This window comes from Taudactylus pleione, unplaced genomic scaffold, assembly GCF_031769625.1.
Source record: "Taudactylus pleione unplaced genomic scaffold, aTauple2 ptg000037l, whole genome shotgun sequence".
Taxonomy (NCBI): domain Eukaryota; kingdom Metazoa; phylum Chordata; class Amphibia; order Anura; family Myobatrachidae; genus Taudactylus; species Taudactylus pleione.
This window is the reverse complement of record NW_028284439.1, coordinates 10,818,900-10,840,472: the sequence shown is the minus strand read 5'-3', so window position 1 is coordinate 10,840,472 and position 21,573 is coordinate 10,818,900. Positions and strand designations below refer to the sequence as shown.

Below are 21,573 nucleotides of genomic sequence, written 5' to 3'. Positions count from 1 at the left end.
CACTGTGAGGACTCTTTTTGACTTTCTGCTGATCCATGCAGACATTGAGGTAATTCACCATTCTTTTTTCATTTTAAACGGTCCAGGTTCCTTTTTTTTATTTAACTAGGTGGTATACCCAGTCTGCATGGGAATTGTTTTTTTATCAATCAGGATTTTTTAATTGATAGCTTTGTTTTATGTATTTTATTATTGTGGATTTTTTGCTGATGTATATAAACCTTTTTTGGATTATATCCTGGTGTATCAATATGGATTTGCCTGTCTTTAACCACTTGCCGGCTGGTATGGAGTCCAATTGGACATAAAGAAAGCCAGATAGGAGGATTTCTACACTTGTTGCTGTAAGGGGTGGTACGCTTAATACTACATATTCTCCACTCCTGCCTATAAAGAAACCTTTGTATATTTTCACTTACCACGACTAAAGTGAGTTTGGGTACACCTGTTTCCGCACATATTTACTGCAGTGAATGGTTTACATGGTTGAAAAGATACCTTTATATGTTTACCAGCAAGTTGTTCCAGTGTGAGTTTGGTAAGACTGAATTACCAGTGGAAAGCAATTAGTGATCAGAATTGAAGACATTAAGTACTGATTGTATCAAACAATACCACCCATTGTGTGTATTTTTGTACCTTTCTTTATGCACCTGGATACCATCACGGTTAAACCTGGGAGAAAACGAAAAGAACAAAATTCACCATTACTTAGGAAGGGATGTATTGTATTTCTTATATTCCTTTTTTATCTTTGTTTATTGACTCACAGAATTTTGTGTCACACCATTTAGTAGTGCTTTGCCCTGTGTATCCTCATCTTCTAATTAGTATTGTTATCATTTGCTATTTTGGGATTGGTGAATCCCAGTAGATTTGGATATACTTACTAAAGCTGCTCTTGCGCACATTTTGAAGGTCATCTATTTTTATTGTAAAATACCGTTAACTGTCTATGAATTTGTAGCCTTGAGTCCCACATTTAATTTTCACACTTAAATACATTCCTCTGCTTGCCATGTTGAAGAAAGCCCGTCTAGATAGCTATATTTTGGTTGGATTACCAATATAAAAATTATGTTTATTCCACAGTTACATAGCTTATTTTAAACCATCCATGACCCTAGTTCTAAAGCTGGATACACACCTTTGCAATCACTCTTTCAATGCAATGATTCGATCGACTTCACTCCCATTCGGAAGTCCCGACCACAGTGCCGAACGACGCGTACACATCTGTACAATCTCACTTGTGATCTTCAACCACCATCTGTCTAAAGTTTTGGATAAAAAGACACAAAGACAGCATAGGCAGAATGGTCGGCTGTGCATACACACCTCCATTTTTGGTCTGATATGGCACCATCGAACCGGGTGAGTATTAAACAGCACATAGGATGCGATCCTTCAATTCGACCAGTTTTCATCCCACAAAATATAATGGAAGATGAGTACTCTTGTGATATCGAATGAACGGGGCGCAGTTGAAAGAACAGCCCGACGATTGTATAGGTGTGTACTCAGCTTAACTCATTCTTTTAACAGCGAAAAGTCCTTTATCTGAAAAGGTAAACATCCTAGAACTACATGAGCACAATTGTTTATATGTACGAAGTAATAAAACTCTGCAGTGCTGGACAGTCAGTGTTACAAATCAACAATGCGTAATGAGTAAACACTTTCCCATTGGAAAATCTTGCCGTTTGCTTAACACAGTGAAGAAAGACTTTACTTCCTGACTTCGCAAATGGTAAAGTTCAGTTGCCGAATATTTATCAATGGGGAATTGTAGGTAACATCATCTGAAAATGGCATCAGCCACTGGAGGCAAGCTCTGAAAAGATAAGCTGGTAAATTGGGTCATTTTGTCTACCAAATAGAAATATGGGAGAGATGTACTAAGTCTTGGAGAGAGAGGTAAAGTGTGCCGATCAGCTCCTAACTGTCATTTTCACAGGTAAGGGGGGAAAGGGGAAAGTCAGAAGGGAGGCTGCACCGGAGTATTAAGCAACTGTGATATACTCAGATATATCTATTATGTAGTATTCCCTATGAATGGGAGAGTTAGATGACTGGAATCCCTATTATGAGAAGTAGAGAAGGTGCTCCCCTAGAGTAAATAGGAGACAGTAAATGAAAGAGAAAAGTACTCTTTGATGGGGTCACACTTCTCTTAATGTAGATAATTAAAATTTTACTTTTAATATGATACGGATAAAATAATACAGATACGAGGTATGTCTATTAAATAACGAGACTGATTAAATAACACATCTTTATTTATTGGTATTACAAATTTAATGTTTGTCCCCTTCAATATACTCTCCATTTGCACTAATACATCGCTGTTGTCTTGTTTTCCACTGGTCGAAGGCATGGAGCAAATCAATTTCTGTTAGTTGTTTCAACATATCTGCCGTTTTCTTCTTTACAGCATCAACTGATTCAAAATGTGTCCCTTTAAGCATTGATTTAACTTTTGGGAAAAGATAAAAGTCGCAAGGTGCTAAATTGGGCGAATATGGAGGATGTCCAAGTGTAGTAATGTGATTGTTGGCCACAAACTGCTTCACAGAAAGTGCTTTTTTATATCAATATTTTTTTTATTGAGACAAAGAAAAGTTTACAATCATGAGGGATTATAAAATACAAGACATTCCATATGGTATGGAGGTAGATTAAACATAGTATTACAGTTACAGGAGTTATAATCATAGTGTATTTAAGATACCAGCAAACAATAATAGAATTGGATTTAGTTTCTTGTTTTGCGTTATGTCGTCATAGCATCCAGAAGAAAAAAGTCCATAACTTAATGCAAATTCCTCATGAATACATTTAACATGGAAAAATGTTTTAATCAGTGTCATCAATTTTGTAATTTTCATTGTTAAACATAACATATTCACAAAGATTCATCATTAAAGAGAGAATAAGCTTAAAGAGTCAATTATTTGTGTCTTATTTGAAGATAAAGAAACTTTGTAAGAAAGGAAGAAGGGTAGATAAGAAAAAAGAGAGATTAATATAGGGTAGGGTATTGGAGAAATAGCCAGGGGGGGTGTGAGGGGAGGGACGGGGAGCAGGTCAAGGTGATGCGGCGGACCCAGGACAAGGGATCATCGATGATGTATGATAATATGGAGTCATGAATCATATGTCGTATTTCACGCTTGGGGTGATGGTTATCGGAAACTAATTGAGTTTGTAGCCATTTCGTGGGTTGGAAACATGTAAGTATGAGGTTCTTGATGTCGTTAGGTTGTGAATAGATATATTGTTCCCAGGTTTCAACGAATTTCTTTACGCGAAGCTCCTTTTGGAGGGAGGCTTCCACCCAGTCCATTTTAAATATAAAGAAGAGTTTGTCTTTAAACATACTAAGAGAAGGAGGGTGAGGAGAGAGCCATTGCTGCAAGATACTCTTTCGGGCTACGTTGGATATTATGGTAATGACCTTCCGTCTACCCATTGTTAAGCGAGCACAGGGATCAAGAAACCCCAGTACAGCCCATTCTGGGGTCAATGTAAATGTTTGGGTGACACTTGAAGATACAAAGTGTTCAATTTGCACCCAGAATTGTTTAATCTGATCACAGCCCCATACACAGTGAAACAAGGTGGCAGGAGAGGTGTTGCATTTGGGACAGGAAGAAGAGTTAGCCAGGCCAATTGTATGTGCGCGGGATGGGGATAAGTAACCCCTATAAAATATTTTATACATCATTTCTCTGTATGTGATCGCTGATAAGGTATTTAGTGAGTATGAGAGAGTGTTTAATATGTCAGATATTTGGAGATGGGGGAATTGTTCCTGCCATACCGTTATACCTGTGCGATGTTCACGAGAGAAAGAGGGTGTACGTACAAGAGAATAAAAAGAGGAAATCGATTTGGGGATGTGGTTAGGTCGGGTGAAGGCCGAATCTATTAAGTTGTTCCAGTCATTTGGTGAGAGATTGTGGAGAACTTTGTCAACATAAAGTTTAGATTGAAAAAAGGCAAAGGTATGGAGTTTTAGGAAGTCAAATTTTTCTACCGCTTGTGAAAAATTTCATGATGTGTGCAGAGAGGTATTTACTATACATCTAATTGAGGAGAGTCCTGCTTTTGACCAGGAGTGGAATGGGTAATTGGCTTGACCATTTTGAAAGGCTGGGTTGTCCCATAGTGAGAGAGAGACAAATACAGGTTTAGATTCCAGGATTTTCTCAATTTAAACCATGTTGATCTTGTGGAGGTTAATATTGGGTTGTCCAGAACTGCAGGAGGAATGTCTTTTTTTGCCAAATGTAGAAATGTCACTAGATGTGTATCAGGTATGAGCTGTTGTTCTAGCTCTGAGTTAGCATAATGATTGGTAGAGTTGATCCAATCTTTGATGTAACGACATATGGCAAAATAAAAAAGAGGGAGGTATAAATTTTCCACATATCACAGAAAGTGCTTTGTGTCCTGGTGAAGAATTAAACAATTTTTCCACAGTTGCGGCCGTTTCTTTCTGACTCTTTCTCTCAGCTGTTTCAAAACTTCCTTATAATAATGCTGGTTAACTGTTGTGCCTTCTGGTACACATTCTCGCAAAATTACACCCTTGGTATTGAAAATTTTTTACTAAAAAGTCTGCTTATATATGTATTGGAAGACTCATTACAGTACATGCACTTAGGGGCCTATGTACATAAGATTACGTAGAAACTGCAGTTACAGCATAATTGTATGTGTTGTAGTTATGTACTAATGGTGCAATGCAGGAGATTTCACAGAAATCTCCGGCAAAGTGTTAATTAGCACTTCAGATCGCAGACCCCATTATTATCAATGGGGACTACGATCTGACCCCTATGTACCAAAAGCCCTGGTAGTTTACACCATTTTCAGCTGGTGTAAACTGCTTTAAGCCTTTGGAGGCTCCAGGTGTAGGAGAGAGCTCTCTCGCTCTCACAACCTCCGACCGCTGACCCTGTGCACATGTGCCGTGTCAGCTTCCACAGAAGTAATTCACAAATGTGAAAGACTTCTACAATTTCCCTGGGATATAACTCGCAGGGACAGCAGTTACCGCACTCGCTGTCCCTGTGAGTTCCCCTTTGAACATTGCAGGGATATTTTCATTACAAATTGAAATATCCCCTGCAATAATTATACTTAATAATTGTGGCAGTTCCGTGATTATTAGTACATAGAACTTTTTATCACCATTTAATCTATTACATTCTGTTTTTCAATTGTTTATTTTAACATATTATATTTATGTCTGACTCTGATTTTATGGCTGTATAGTTCTAGACAAACTCCGCTGTCCACCCTGTTTTTATAGTTTATATTAACATATTGTTTGTCTGATTCGGATTATATGCCTGTAGTTATAGACAAACTCCGCTGTCCACCCTGTTTTTATAGTTTATATTAACATAATGTTTGTCTGATTCGGATTATATGCCTGTATAGTTATAGACAAACTCCGCTGTCAACCCTTTTTTTTTGTAAATTTTTTATAAAGGCGGGTATCCACTACCCGACTGAACGATAACGACATCGTTATCGTTCAGTCGTTCACTAAACTGCAGAGTGCCCACACTGAACGATATATATCGCTCAGTGCAGGCACCCTCCCTCATCCCCGAACATGGTCAACCTGATGATATCGTCAGGTTGGCCAGCATGTTCGGGCGATGAGCGATACCGGCAATGACCAGCATGAACGCGCATCGCTGGTCGTTGCCGACATATTAGTGCCTGATCAATGGACGACTGACTGATAACGATAAGACTATTATTGTTCTTCCACAGTTTGGATTTATGCATGCTTGTCGTTGCCTTTGTTGAAAATAAGAAAACTTAAATAAATATCAGACAGACATGGTGGAGATAATACAATAAGGTATCTTGTTATAAACAATCGATGTAATGTATGCTATATAATAAATTATGTTTTATTAACAACTTCTGCCACATGATATTATCCCTTAAGCTCATTTCAAATGCAGTGATTAATCACTACAGCAGTGAAAACCTAACAGTAAATGGAGGACACTGAACTGGCATTCCTACAAACCAGAAACTCTAGTTTTGGGTCTGCATTCAATACTTTGTGTTAGTGCAGTTTCCCAAACTTTGCCTTTACAGCCAAGGATTAAAGATATACATGCTTGAGTCCAGATGGTTAAATCATATTGACTTGCTAATTAAGTCACCTGTGCTCAAGCATGGGTCTCACAGACAATGTAATGGTTAGCATTACTGCCTCACCGCACTGAGGTCATGGGTACGATTCACACTACGGCCCTAACTGTGTGGAGTTTGTATATTCTCCCTGTGTTTGCGTGGGTTTCCTCCCACACTCCAAAAATATAGTGGTAGGTTAATTGGCTCCTAACAAAACAAAAATTATCCCTAGTGTGTATGTGTGTGCATGTGGCAGGGAACATAGGCCCTGATTCAGAGCCGGACGCTCTGACCAGAGCGCTCGCTCTGAATCAGGGCCCACCTCCATAATTATGGAGCGTCCTCCTGGACGCTCGTATAGCTGTGGGGCACCACCCACAGCATATACGAGCGTGAAGGATGATGGTCGCGATGGTCTTGACCATCGCGACCAATGCCACTGCGAGCCTAAGCCTGCGGTTGAGTTTCTCAACCGCAAGGCCCGGAGTGATTTTGGCTCTATCAGAGCCAAAATCACTCCCACTGACATCACTAGTGATGTCAGTGGGGCCGGCTTCTGACGGTAGGCGTTCCCTTGGGAACGCCCCCGTCTGGGAGGCACGCCCCCGGCACGCCTACCAAAGGGGGCGTGCTGTCAATCAACATCGACAGCACGCCCCCTTTGATCAGACACAACGAGCGAAGGAAAGTCCTTCGCTCGTCGCGTCTCGCGCATGCGCACGACGGAGCTCCCTCCGTTGTGCACATGCGCAGTGCACACCATCGACCCACTTGCGAGCGGACAACCGCTCGCGAGTGGGTCTGAATCAGGCCCATAGATTGTAAACTCCACTGGCGCAGGGACTGATGTGAATGGCCGTATATTCTCTCTGTAAAGCGCTGCGGAATATGTATGCACAATATAAATTACTTGTAATAAATAAATAAAATAAATCTCCTTAAAACCTGGACTGTAATGGTGTAGTTTGGGAAACTGTGTAATACTTTCACACTGCCATCAAGTAACCCGGGTTATTGCACATGAACGCGCAGCAGCTCGGGTTACTGTGAAAGGACCAGGTTGAAATATCCCAGGTGCAACCCATCATTTGTTATCTGAAAGGGGTATTACTGATTAAAGCAAATAAAATCTAAAATTTTATTTCCTCATTTCACATCACTTTACTCCTTGGACATTTATTTGGGAGCATACCTGAAATACATTTAAGTTTAAATATGCTTAAAAAAATCGGCTTTATTCTCTTGAGTGGTGCTGTAAATAAAATAATACTTATTCACAAACACTAATGAGTTTTGTTTTTTTTCGTTGTTGTCTGGTTCATACAGCAAACATGAGGGTTTGCTCCTATCACAATTTTGAGCAGGGTGTAAGGGGAACAGTTTGGGCAGAGGTTCCCAAACGTGGTCCTCAAGGTACCCCAACAGTTCAGGTTGTAGAGATTTCTATGGTTGAATACAGGTGGTTAAGTCAACTTGACAGATACTAATTAATCCATATGTAGTCAAACATGGATATCCTTAAAAAATGGACCGTTAGGGCATACTTGCCAACTCTCCCTCATTGTCAGGGAAACTCCCTGAAATAGTAGCAATCTCCCTGTCTCCCTGAAAAGTCTATCAATCTCCCTGATTGCACCTTACCCCCATTATGTAGCTGTTATATAGATAAAAAAAATAGATATATACATTCAAATGGGATCATTAGTATAATTTTCCTGCATTGGTTATAAGGCACAATGGGCCTGATTCAGAGCCGGACGCCATTTGCGGACGGTTGTTCCAAAAAAGGGGCCGGCTATTTAAATTGAGCGCTCACTCTTTGCGGTTTGTTGACGCCTCTATGTCTGAGCGAGCGAACAAAAAATGCGCTCGCTATTTTGTAAAGACGCCCCTTTGCCGTTCGTATCACACGTCATCTCCGGTATTTATTAGATTAATCGGGTACATCGAAAGGCATCTGAACTGCTCACAGTGCTTGTGGTAGGTTTTTCTTACCGCTATCACTGCGAGCAGTTCAGGCTAAAAGACAACCAAGTGACGTGGTCAATGACGCTCCTTTACTAATTATGCACTCCCTTTAAACGCCCTTTTGACCATTTGGCACGCCTGCGTTCGGATCTCCACTCCCCCGTTTTCAAGCACCTTCCCATGTTACCACCCACAAACGGTACATTCTGTCAATCAAATTAGCAGCCCCTCGCTGTTTTGCGAGCGCACGATTTCTGACCGCAATGACTGGTTTGCACGAGCGCATTACGACCCATACGCATGCGCAGTTGTACGAACATCGCTCAGAGCGAACGAGCGGCCGCTTACGAGCGGCTCTGAATCAGGCCCAATGATCCCTGTGGCTACATGCATTTTCTGAAAAGTATCAGTGTGGTTTCATCAGCAAGTAGATCTTAAAGGTGCATACAGACGTAATGATTTTTTGAATGATTTAACGATAACGACGTTGTTATCATTCAAAAAATCGTTCAGTTTCTGAGTTACAACAATGAACGATAATCGTTCATGCGCGTTCCCATTTGTAGTTCATCGCCCATTTCTGACTGACCAACTTAACGATTTTCATTAAGGGAAGGAACATTTTTCGTTCATCGTTGAAAAAATCGTTAAAAAAATCATTCATTACGCTTCAAAGAACGTGTGTATGCAGCTTAAGCCGCACATCCACTAGGCAACTAGGGAAAGACAGTACGATTACGACATCGTTATCGTACCGTCATTCCCTATGCCCTGCAGTGCCCACACTGAACGATTAGTCGTTGAGTGTAGGCACCCTCCATCATCCCCGAACATGGGCAATCTGTCGTTATCTGCAAATTGACCGGCATGTTCGGGCGATGATTGATGTCGGAAACGACCAGTGGGATCACGCATCGCTGGTCGTTACCGACATTATAGTGCACGATTAATGAGCGATTGCACGATTACGATGTCGTAACCGTGCAATGGTTCATTAATATCGCCTACTGGATGTGCGCCTTTAGTAACTGCTTTGGCTCATTTACATTTGGATGTAAGTGAATTTTATGACACGCCTCTCAGATGTACCATCGATGGCATCACCAACTGATGGTCAGCCCTGTTCTATGACTGACTGGGCCAATCAGAATCAGGGGCGTGTCTTTACAGGTGTTGGAGCTATGCTCTGTGTGTCGGCACCGTGTAAAAAAAAAAAAAAAAAAACTATTCAGTTATGTTTTTCCATAGATGGAGGGAAACCAACTGGTTTTCCCCCATTGATGGGAAAAAAATTCGACATCAGCCATAAACCATCGATGATTACCAATCATCGATGGTCGATGGCCATCCTTAGCTAGGGGATTTGTGTAGGGAGAATAAACATAGGGGGTCATTCAGACCCACTCGCAAGCGGCAGTACGCTCGCAAGTGGGTCGATGTTCCCCACTGCGCATGCTCACGATGGAGGGAGCTCCGTCGTGCGCATGCGTGAGACCCAGACTGCGACAGCCAAGCTGTCGCTCTGGGTCTCGCACCACAGGGGGCGTGCTGTCGGTGTTGATTGACAGCACGCCCCCTTTGGTGGGCGTGGCTGCCAGACGGAGGCGTTCCCATGGGAACGCCTACAGTCTGAAGCCAGCCCCACTGACATCACTAGTGATGTCAGTGGGAGTGATTTTGGCTCTGATAGAGCCAAAATCACTCCAGGGCTTGTGGCAGGGAGACCCTACCGCAGGGTCTCCATCGCAAGTATGATGGACGCAATGGTCAAGACCATCTTTTTGGACGCTCGTATATGCTGTGGGTGGTGACCCACAGCTATACGAGCGTCCAGGGGGACGCTCCATTTTAATGGAGGAGGGCCCTGATTCAGAGCGAGCGCTCTGGTCAGAGCGTCCGGCTCTGAATCAGGCCCATAGAACATGCATGCACTATTATGCACCTAACACCCAGTAACTGTATAGTATGTGAGGCATTACACATCCTGCTCTCAGTATCTCCTGGCAGAGGGAGTACTGTATGGGGAACATGGGATTTATCACATGGAGCATATTGGTGCATACACACGATCAGATTTTTCCTTCAGATATGAACGATAACGATTTAAAAATCGTTCAGTCGTTCATATCTGAAGGAAAATCGTTCATATCTGACATGCCTGAACGATGGACGATCAACGATGCGCGTTCCCGATGGTCAGATAACGATTTCTGACATCTGATGTGTTTGCAGTCAGACTTGGACGATTCCATTCATTTTAATGCAGTCAAAAATCGTTCAATCGTTCAAAACTTTGGTAAAATCGTTCAAATCGTTCAATCGTTCAGTCGTTCATCTGACAAATCTGACAAGTCTGACAAATCTGACCGTGTGTATGCTCCATAAGACATTATAAATGTAACAGAGACAGCTTATCTTTTATGGTGTTACTTTTATTATACAGTGCGTATACTAACAACACGATGAAATTAACGTTGTGATACACATGAGCTGCTTCCCATATGGTATCTTACGTTTCTATAACATGCTGAGTGGAGCAGCAACCAGGTCACACGTCAGCACTCCCAGCATGTCTTACTATAGTGTTATACCCGGGCTCTCTCTCCCCAGCCTGATATATATCCAGCAGCAGCAGCAGCATGTTAGTTACAGCCATGATCATTATCAGCTATTGCCGCCGGTTCCCCCGCCCCTACCATTCACATACACAGCACAATATATAGACCCGGCTTGGAGGTGGTGTCGGTGACGCGGCTCCCGCTTCGGGCCAGCACAGCAGACAGGCCACTCCCTTGCTAGGGCGTAACCCCCGATCCCAGCCAGCGCCTGACTCAGCAACATGCGGCCAGTGCACACGGCGGATGTGACGCCCAGACCCGGCGCATCACAGGAGGTACAAATTCCCCGGCGGAAACTGCTCTCTCTCTTTGAAGAAGAAGTGTCGGGGTAGAGAAGATGGCGCCGGTGAGTTACACGTGTGCCGGCTGCATCTGTCTAATCTATCCTCCCCGGGCGTGTGTCCCTGTTACTCTCTGTAATGTGGGAATGTGTACCAGCACTGGATGTTACTAATTACTTACATGTGTTTAATCTCCGTTATCACCATTAGATGCCCTATTCTAGTCACTTCCAAGTACAGAAACTGAAGGGGAAATATACCTGGTATGGAAGTGGATAGATCCCCTTCAATTTTTGTACCCTGACGTCAACAGTTACTGTCCAACATCATTCCCTACTATCCACCTAAAATATAATCCTGTGGAGATCGAAGCGAGTCACGGTGCCCAAAGCGTGGTGAGCGGACAAGTAACTTTTTCGGTGTACTATATGGAAATGCGCTTCTGCTCTCACTGTAAATCCCTTCCACGTACTAATACTGAGGCAGAAATATACCTTACCTGCGTGGTATGAATGCCCTTTTCCAATATTTAATTGACAATCTGCAGCTTGCTGCGATTTGTAATTCCACAGCAGCAGGAAACCAGATCTAGATATTTGGGGGCGGGGGAGGTGGGAGGGGAATTTATCAAAACTGGGAGAGATATAAAATTGTGAGTGATAAAGTATATAAATTTTCTCTCTCCCAGCTTTGATAAATACCCCCATTGGGCTCATTATACATGTTTGGAGTTTGCCTCTGGGAACCAATGCCATTTTAACATGGTATTCGTTCCTGGAGCCGGAAGCGAAGAAGCGCAGAGTTGCATTTTTTTTCAAAGACCCTGGTTTCTCTGATTCCTTATGCTTGACCACTAATTCCTTTCCGTATGCAGTCCCCTATACCTGTACTTCACTACACGTCACATATTGTGGAATAACTGCAAGACGTCTGCTGAAGCTATATTACATGGGTTTAGGATTTTTTTTTAATTACACACAAACTGTTTACAGATAATTGGCATTCCTTTAGTACGTCCTTACATCTTTAAGGTGTGCACTAAGATATATCTGCAGATCGACTGATCTGCAGATTATGGTTCCGTGTATGAACAACCATTACTGCCATTTGGCCGCGGTTCGCATCGCGCTACCCTTCCCAGTAGCCTGTGCAGCAAGTGTACAGGCGATTGTCTGACCCCAGGAGAGGATTTCTCCGGAACCCTCCCCGGTAATGGCCGCTGCTCATGTGTGATCATGCTTTGTTGTGCACATGAGTCTTGATAAAGGAATGAAGTGACTGCCGATGCAGGTACTGGCTCCTTATGTATTCCCTGTCCCTGCATATGATAGTGTTCACTCTAGCTCTGGCGGCACGCATTTCGCCGGAGCTAGAGTGCACTTCCGTGCGCGTGACCGAAAAGGGGGCTTGTCTATAAGACGCGTCCCCTTTTCATCACTCTTGGGGGCATACCCGGCACTTACGGACACACCGGGCAGCCCCCAAGCGCTGCTGACAGGAAGAATAGATGCCGAGCACATGTGCCCGGCGTCTATTCTCCGGTGGTGACCTGGTCACCGCACATTTCCCCACCCGAGGGACACTGCGACGCGTGGGTGAATGCAGCACCTGCAGGCTGTGAGGGCAGGGTGCCTTTTGCCCTCCATAAGTAGGGCAGGGCGCCGCGCCCCACTAAAACAGCCTAGCGGGAACGCTAATATGACTTTTGATACACTGGGGCAGTATAAAACTTCTTATTGTCACTACTAGCAACAATTAATTGGGTCTAAAACCCAATAATTGATTATTATACCTCTAATACCTCTTTCACCAAAAACCCAGCTCCAATCTGGAATGCTGAGCAGAGGTCAGAGCTGGGGTTTACCCCTTTAACACTGGTGGCTGGACCCGGGTTATTCCTGGGCCCAGCTGTTCACACCAGGTTCGAGCCTTCCGGTGTTATAGTGGACGCTACTGAAGCCAGCCAATCCACTAATTTGAGTCATCACCCAGGTAATCATGACCATTATCAGGGTCACTTGACTAGAGTATTTTTTAAAGACACTTTTAAACCAGGCCGCAACCTGGTTATAACTATGGTTATTTGGGCAGTGGAAAAGGGGTCTCTAATCAAACTACAGGAGTCCAGAACATACAGATGTGTCCACATACATCTTCCTTGCACGTTAAACAGCGCTTCTAGACGTGCCATGTTATGGCGTGACTCAGTAGCACCAAGCATATATTAGTGCGACTTAATGTTCAAATGCGTCCTATTCGCAAGGCGATGTGAATAGGACACTCATGCGGCATGCCTATATTCTGTGGGTGTATATGCATGTGAAATGCTACATTAGTGTCACAGCCACTGACACTGTATCCGTAGTATTTCACATGCAGAATAAAGGCCACAACATACTAAATGATTCTTTGAATGATTTAGCCTATTTGGAACAACAAATTGTCAAGTGTACGCACTATGCGAGCTTCCGCTGCGTCGTCCGTCGCTTCTTCAAATCTTCTCTACATGCAGGTTAATCTGTCAATCTAGTTAACAATTCCCCGCAGATTGTGAATTGTACGCGCTACTGGTCGACCAGGTGATATGTTAACATATAGTTTAGTGTTCACTCTAGGTCCGGTGGCAGTCAGGGTGCCGGACATAGAGCAAGGTCACTTCTGTGCGCGCGCCCGAAAAGGGAGCCTGTCTATATGACGCGTCCCCATTTCATTACTCTTGGGGGCGTGCCCAGCACTTGCGGACTTGCCGGGCAGCCCCCAAGCGCCGCGGTCACTGTGAATGGATGCCTGACGCATGCACCCGGAATCCATTCACCGGCGGTGACCACTGCTCTGCTGTTTTCCCCACTCATGTTACACTGCAGCCTACAGGTGGAGGACAGAACTCGCAGGCTGTTTTAGCGGTGCGCTGCGTTGGAGGGCAGCAGTGATTGCGCTGAGTGTCAAAATATGTGGGTCCCAGGGCCCTTCCACTTAAAAAAAAAAAAAAAAAAAGAAGAAAAAATTATCTGGGTCCCATCATAATTTATGCTTTAGGGCTCCCCATATGCCACCCCACATACCCCTGGAATGCCCATCTGATACCCCCTAAAGCATCAGATCCTCCCCACATGCCCCTTATACCCCTTTCAGACATACTGAGAATCCTGGGATTTTGGCCTGCCAAGCAGCTTTTGCATGTAGCTGACAGCGCAAAGAGCGTCCTATAGGACGCTCAGCGTTGCTGCTTTGAGCTGACAGCGCAGAGCGTCCTATAGGATGCTCAGCGCTGCTGCTCACCACCCGCCGGCTGTGCCACAGCGGGCCTCCCGCTAGACCACCAGGGAATTAAAATAAATGTTAAAAAAATTATTTAAAAAAAACTGCATTATGATTGGCTGGCTTTTAGATGCTGAATGATGACATCATCAGCCAGAGAGGGGATAGGCTAGGAGGAGCAGACTGCCGAGAAGAGGCAGGTAAGCAGAAAAACCCTGCTCTTGTCTGAAAGGGGTTTACCTGGGAATTTCCTGGGTAGACACTGGTGTGAAAGGGGGGTCTCGACCAAATACCTGGGAATTCCCAGGTCTGAGCAGGAAATTTCCTGGGTTGTATATCTGAAAGGGGTATAAGTTGCATGTTTAATGCCTCAATTATCCTACATTTGATATGACTTCTCTATTCACTAACCTATAGTGAATAAGACATTAGGTAATAAGAGGCATAATGTGTGTGGTATACCCGGAACACAACCGAAACAGCCTAGCGGGAACGATATAGTTGATGATCTAAGCACCAAACTGTGTGAAAAAAATCTATTGGTTTTTGTTTTTAATTTAAATTGATAGTAAATTGATGTAAACAAATAAACCAAGTCAAAACAATAATACAAAGTTCACTTTTAAAATACTGTAACTTTAATATATTTTAAATGACTTGACAGTGTCACCATGAACCATGGAATGGTACAGCAAACTACACACCACACAAACTACAAAAGGAAATAAACAGCAATGATGTAAAGTTACAATAGTTGGCAATTGCCTTGCCTGATTTGTTAATCTGAATAAGACTACATGTTAGGTGTATTGAACGACTTAAAAAGAAACGAACGTTTTGCAGCTTTGTCAGCATCCAAGCAGTTTCTCAGTTTCCAATCTATTGGTGCCACTGTTGACACCACATCGTGGTCAAGCAAGAGGTCATTAAATGGGGTTGCTTTTGCTTGGAACTTGACTAGTGTTGGTAGAAGGGTATTTGTGTATATTTTTCTTTGGCAAACTTAAGAGCTTCTAACTTTTCTTCTGCAGTTAAATAACTACCACAGTAACGTTGGTCCATCAAGTAAGCGAGAAAATGTGCAGGTCCCAATGCTGGATTATAGCGGTCTAAAAATTTCTTCATGCTTGGTTTGTCCAGATTTATTTCCTTCAAACTATCTTTTAATTCTTTCCACAATAGCAATAGGCATAGATACAGACCTTTTTATTTGTCCATATTGTACATTATGCCAATTACCAGTAATTCAGATGTTCGTGCCGGGCAGCCGATGGAGCGGAATCTGTTCGATTCCCGGCAGCGGCAGCCCAACACTGGAACAGATCCCGGCAGCCCGACAGCGCTGGAAATCCCGATCGTCCCTAGGTAAGTATTAACCTAACCTACCACCCTAACCCTCCCTTAGGGGTGCATAACCCTAACCTCCCCCCAAGTGCCTACACCTAACCCTTCCCCGCTGCCTAAACCTAAGTCCCCCAGGGGTGCCTAACCCTAAGCCACCCCCGGGAGCCATACCCCCGCGGCTGTCCGCACGCGGCGTCCGGCATCCCTTCGATCGGGATGCCGGTCTCCCGGCATCGGGGAATTGAGCAGCGTCTACATCTAGACGCCGGGCATTTCACCCTCGAAGGGATATGACAGTCGGGAAGCTGGGTGTCAGTAAAATGTCAGCCGGCCTCCCGATTGCATCCCGATGGAGCAATTCAACTGTTGCTCCATTCATGCACAATCAGGCGCCGGTATTTCTGCTCACCCCCTCCTGAGGCGGCGAGCAGAGATGTGTGAAGTACTGATGTTGGGCACCCTGACAACAAGGACTTTCAACGGGTTTAACCGTTTTTACATGGCTAAACACGCTCTAATTTGGTGTGACAAGCGTGATAATTAATGGGCACCCAAAAAGAATTTAATTGTAACATTGGGCACCTATTAGAGCGCCTTAAAAAACAAATCTCCCCCTAAGAGTGCTGACAAAAGTAACTGCATGTAAACAGATTATGGAATTTATTGCTCACATAATCAGGTTTAAGCCTTAAAACCTGAGCCATATATAAGCACTTGGTGTTTGCCAATGACTTGTATTAAATCTGTTACCAAGACTATGATTCTACTTACAGCAGAAGGTCAAAAAGGTGCAGAAGGACAGGAAGACCAAAAAGGCTACCTGGAAGTTCACTCTGGATCTTACCCATCCTGTAGAAGATGGCATATTCGATTCAGTCAACTTTGTAAGTTTTTAAAGATTAGATTACCTACTTATATGGCTATTCATAATCAGTAAAGTAGTTTATGGTTAAAAAAATATCTTAACAAATTGTCTAACTAGGGTTCCCTTCCCTAGTTTGTACCTAGGGTTTCTTTCCCTAGTGTCTACATGTTTATGCTTTTTCTAAACAGGAACAGTTCCTAAAGGAGAAGGTGAAAGTCAACGGGAAAACTGGAAATCTTGGAAACACTGTTCACATTGGACGTTTAAAGAACAAAATAAACATTGTATCAGAGAAGCAGTTCTCTAAAAGGTAGAGATGCGAAGAAAAGTTAAATGACTAAAGCTGGATATGCACTATACAATTATCTGGTCGATTAGCTGATAGTTGGCTGATCAGCCAATAATTGTATAGCATGTATACTGCATTAGCCGATAAACTGCTTCAAATGCTCCCGCTGTAGTGAGAGCGGGAGGTCAGGATCAGATGTTGCTGCACACGCTGTTTTGTTCCTGAGCTCCCGATCTGAGGGAAGTACACGCTGAGCTAGAAATTGTTCAAACAGTCGATCAGAGTGTTTATTGTATTGGTAAACTCTGCCATTACCGTCAAAGTTTCAAGGATATCCATGCTTCAGTTCAGATGGTTATATAAAAGTGACTGAGGTACTAATTAAGTCACCTGTGCTCAAGCAGATATGACCTTAAAACCTGGACTGTAATGGCAGTTTGTACCCAGCATTTATTATTCTATTATATGGCACCACGAGTTCCACAGCACCTTACAAAGTAAAAAAAAAAAAGTGAACAAGTTACTAATACAATGCAGGACAAGGCCATGATTTATACAACTTGCTACGTAAGCGAGCATAACACTCAAAATAAGTAGCTGGGTGTTGGAAACAGTGTTAGGTGCCCTTGTAGGGAGTAAGGAGAAGCGCATGAGAGAAGAGGGCCCTACTCGTGAGAGCTTACATTTTAAAAGGGAGGGACAGACAAACAGGCGTGACAGGGGAGGAAGGAGCAAGTAGCAGCGCGTTAGGAAGAGAGCTGGAAGGCTTTGATGAACTAGTGGATCTTTAGAGCCCGTTTCAAGATTTGTAGTGAGTTGGAAAGGGAAAGAGGGAGAGTTCCAGAGGTAGGGAGCAGCATTGGCAAAATCTTGGCGGTGAGAGTGGGAGGAAGTAAGTAATAAGCTGGCAGGAGAGGTGGTGTGTATTTGAGTGAAGTGGGGATGTGAAGGGAGATTAGGTCAGAGATGTAAATGGGAGAAGATTGGGTGACACCTTGTAAGGGTGTATAAAGAGCCTTGAATTGGGTCCTGAAGGGGTAGGAGAGGGGAGGGAGATGAGTCGAGCAGCATCATTGAGGACAGTGATTAATTAAATGAGTAGAACCTGCGCTTACTCTAAGAAGTAAATCGGCAGCGGGCACCTGGGGGTAATCCAAACCCCTAGATTATAATTTACAACAAGAAAATATGTGCTTGAAAATGAGTAAATGTAGAAGTGAATCTTCTTGTAAATGATGACTAAGTACTGTATGTTCTTTATAGGTTTAATTGCTGTTTTAGAGAATAAAGTGGAGTCACAATGCTCCTCTCTGTAAACAATAGCAGTGTTTTTAAAGAAAAATGCTGGGATGGGGCAGGGCAAAGTGAGGGGAGAGACTGATAATAGCCTTGATAAGGTTACTATGGAGGAAGTGTAGAACAGAATCAAAATTTCAGGATAACAAAACTTCTGTACATGCAAAAGGACCTGGTGAAGGGGAGAAAAGTGGGGTTAGTGTTAGGTTTTTTTTTTTGGTTGGGGGGTGGAGGCACTGGGGGGGAGGTTAGGTTTAGGCACTAAGTCTTCCCCCTTCATGCCTAAACCTAACGGGGAGGGTTAGGCTACAAGAAGGGAGAGTGAAGTGGGTTGAGGGTAAGTATACTTACCTGACCCCTGTCGTGATGCTGCTATCGGTATTTTGACAAGAGGCATCCCGACTGGCGGTATTACATACCCATTCCATGAGCAAGGACACATCTGTACATTTTTTTTTTTTTTTTCCTCATTTATTTAGACATGGGCTAACTGTTGCTTTTGCTGTAATGAGGATGGAAATGGTTAGTTTGGGAAAAGGTACCTTTTATTAATATATATTTTTGTCATATTAAAACACGCACTGCTTTCTCCAGCACCTGATGTGGTACAATTGGAAGACTGATGAAATTGCCTGTTAGAAGACAAAGATCATAGCTTTTGTGGGCTCCATAAGAAACTATAGTCTGGTGTGTATGTAGAACTAATGCCTGTCTACAAAGAAGGGAAACTTTCTATGGCATTCAACTAGGGGTAGGCTGGAGAGGATGAATGGGCAAAACATAACTGAGTAATGCAAAGTGTGCAGGGCAGATCAAGCAAGTATTCATGCTGAAAGGAAGAAGCTGTGCTGAATTGTGCAGTCTTACTGCTGGTTGTATGTTATGTCTGCACTATGTTCTGCAACAACAGTGTTATTACATTAGTTAATTGGTGCAAGGTTGTTACATAAGGCTTCTCACTGAAGGAAGAAATTAATTCTGAAAAATTGGGTTCCCCTTCTTCAAAACATCATACCCATGGTTTTTCTTTATTCTAATCCCATCTTCTGTGTAGGTACCTGAAATATCTTACAAAGAAATACCTCAAGAAGAACAACTTGCGTGACTGGTTACGTGTAGTTGCATCTGACAAAGAGACGTATGAACTACGGTACTTCCAGATCAGCCAGGATGAGGAGTCGGAATCAGAAGAATGAATGTCTTTATAAAATAAAGATCTTTTACTATTCATTTGTCAGTGCTGTGATAGTGTATAGTATAGTCTGTACAAGGGACCTGTGTGCAAACTTTGACCCATCTAAGTGTTGGGAAATTCGTGTAACAGAACTGCTTATGGGTGATTATCTGTCTACGTCAGAGTTGCCCAAACTCAGCCATTACAGGTTTTATGGATGTCCACGGGTGACTTTATTAGTACGTCAGACATTTTGGTTTATCCATCTGGACTCAAGCCTGGATATCATTAAAACCTGCACTGTAATGGCAGAGTTTGGGGAACTGATCTATGTCCTACTGAGAATACCATCCCGTATAAAAGGGAAGATGATTGTGTGTAAAATACATTCAGTCAAAGAACTAATAGATTTGATTATATAAAATGTTTCCTAAAAGTCAGATCTAATCTGTTAGAGGAATAACATCTTGAAATGTGTTCAGTTTTTACAATCTAGCTGCTGTTCAGTTGGAAGGCCTAAAAGGTTTTTGTTACACTAAAGCAGTTAAAACATGTAAAATATAAATGTTTCTTAATTAGGAACCCAACTCGTACTTGAGGATTAAGTTTCTTGTCGTTCATTGTACAGTTTCAGAGATACACCAGGGTTATTAGTACTCTACACTGCTGGAGTGAAACTTTGTGTCCGAAGCGTCACAGCTTGTGTAATGTGACAAAGGGATTGTGGCTGTTTTGACAGTCTAAGGCGATGCACACACCTGACTGACCGCGCTATCATTTTAGTAAGCATACACACTTTCCAATCAGCTGCTCAGTATGTCTGGCCAGACATCACAGCTGGGTGGGCATATAAATATGCCCACCCACTTGTGATCATTGTTGGCAGGTCCTGCAGCATAACTGGTCAGTTGGTTGCCCATACACACCAGCAGATGCGGTATATCTTAGATACATTGCGCATGTACCGTGCTGCAAGGCCGATGCAATATATCTCTGAACAACGTTGTGCAGATATATTGTGTGTACACACTGATGCACTGTACAATCTATTGTACCGTGTGTACGCAGTATAAGACTTGGCTGAACTGTACAACTACTCACTAATAAGAAACTATTACAATCCTAAACTAAAAAAAATGCATCAAACTGCTTAAGAACTTATATTTGCATTAATGATGAGTTTTTGTATAAGCCAAATAGATAAGGTGCATACACACAACGATTTAGTAAATTAACTATTTTAGTTTTTATCAAGGGAAAAATGAACGACAGTCGTTTGCTAAAATCGTTCATTTACTAAATGTAATGAATGATTTTTTTTTTTTTACGACAAATGATTTTTGCATATTCCCTTACTGAAAATCGTGTTGGTCAGTCTGACTGTACTGCCAAGGTGAACGCACATGTACTATAATCGTTCATCGTTTTAGCTCAGAAGTGAACTATTTTTTCAACGATTGAACGATATCGTTATTGATGATCGTTCAAAAAACCGTTGTGTGTATGCACCTATAGAGCTAGGTGGTGTCGGACATAACTGCACCTATTGCACACATTCCTCTTGCAAAAGCTGCATGGAGTCTGTCTGTAACCAATGGTTACTTTTTAAATTATCGGTGAGGCAAACACAAATGGGTGTGATTGGTGGGAAGCAAATGGCATTGCTCCAGCATGGAGTAGCTTTTGTAGCACCCACGTGTGTATAGACTGTTCAACATATTGAAATAACCCATCCGCCTTGTAGAACTTTACGGAATAAGATCTTGCGCTGTTGTAGTGACCACTGCAGTTATTTATATAATGACTACATCTGTTGCAGTGCTTTACAGAGAATATTGAATCAGCCCCTGCCACACTTTACTGTCAATCTGTTTTCTCAGACACAGGGACATACACACTAGGGTTATAATTGTATTCAGATGCCACTCAACCTGCTACACTCCATGAGGAAACCTAGCTAAACATGGGGAACATGTACAAGCTCACAACTATTTTCTTTTTTTTTTGTACTGCACCCCATTTCAATTTGGGCCTTTGCTCCACTTGTGCTTTTGTAACATGAAGGCTTCAAACCACTCTCTTAAAATGTTGGACTGCACAGCTTATTCCTTTTACCTATAAAAACACAGATGAGTCGCTTTTCTAAGCGCTACCCATGGAATCATCTGTGTTTGTGTTCTTTTGAGGTCTGGAACAGAATAGTCTCTTTAGGCTGCTCTCCCCACACTATTGCAGCACGATTGTGTTCCCCGACTGAAGTCTTTTATTCCTTTTACCTGCCTGCCCCTCAACAATCTGGTTTTCATGCTTCA

General features: G+C 42.8%; 1 protein-coding gene across 2 annotated transcripts; it reads left to right on the top strand.

The window, feature by feature from the left end:
* The first annotated feature begins 10,993 nt into the window (after nucleotides 1–10,993).
* Nucleotides 10,994–19,317, top strand: RPL22L1 (ribosomal protein L22 like 1). 2 transcript variants are annotated; one of them, XM_088452388.1, is made up of 4 exons: nucleotides 10,994–11,100; nucleotides 16,411–16,521; nucleotides 16,691–16,812; nucleotides 19,142–19,317. In XM_088452388.1, exons 1-4 carry the CDS (start codon nucleotides 11,092–11,094, stop codon nucleotides 19,281–19,283), a joined length of 384 nt encoding a protein of 127 aa, XP_088308514.1. In that variant the 5' UTR covers nucleotides 10,994–11,091; the 3' UTR covers nucleotides 19,284–19,317. The 2 variants fall into 2 exon arrangements, with proteins under 2 accessions (XP_088308514.1, XP_088308515.1); XM_088452389.1 differs by having other exon boundaries at nucleotides 10,998–11,100; nucleotides 16,414–16,521.
* The last annotated feature ends 2,256 nt before the right edge of the window (nucleotides 19,318–21,573 follow it).

Coding starts and splice junctions, on each gene's coding strand:
- RPL22L1 (XM_088452388.1), top strand. Junction 16,522..16,690: donor TATTCGATTCAGTCAACTTT/GTAAGTTTTTAA, acceptor TTTTCTAAACAG/GAACAGTTCCTAAAGGAGAA. Junction 16,813..19,141: donor GAGAAGCAGTTCTCTAAAAG/GTAGAGATGCGA, acceptor TCTTCTGTGTAG/GTACCTGAAATATCTTACAA.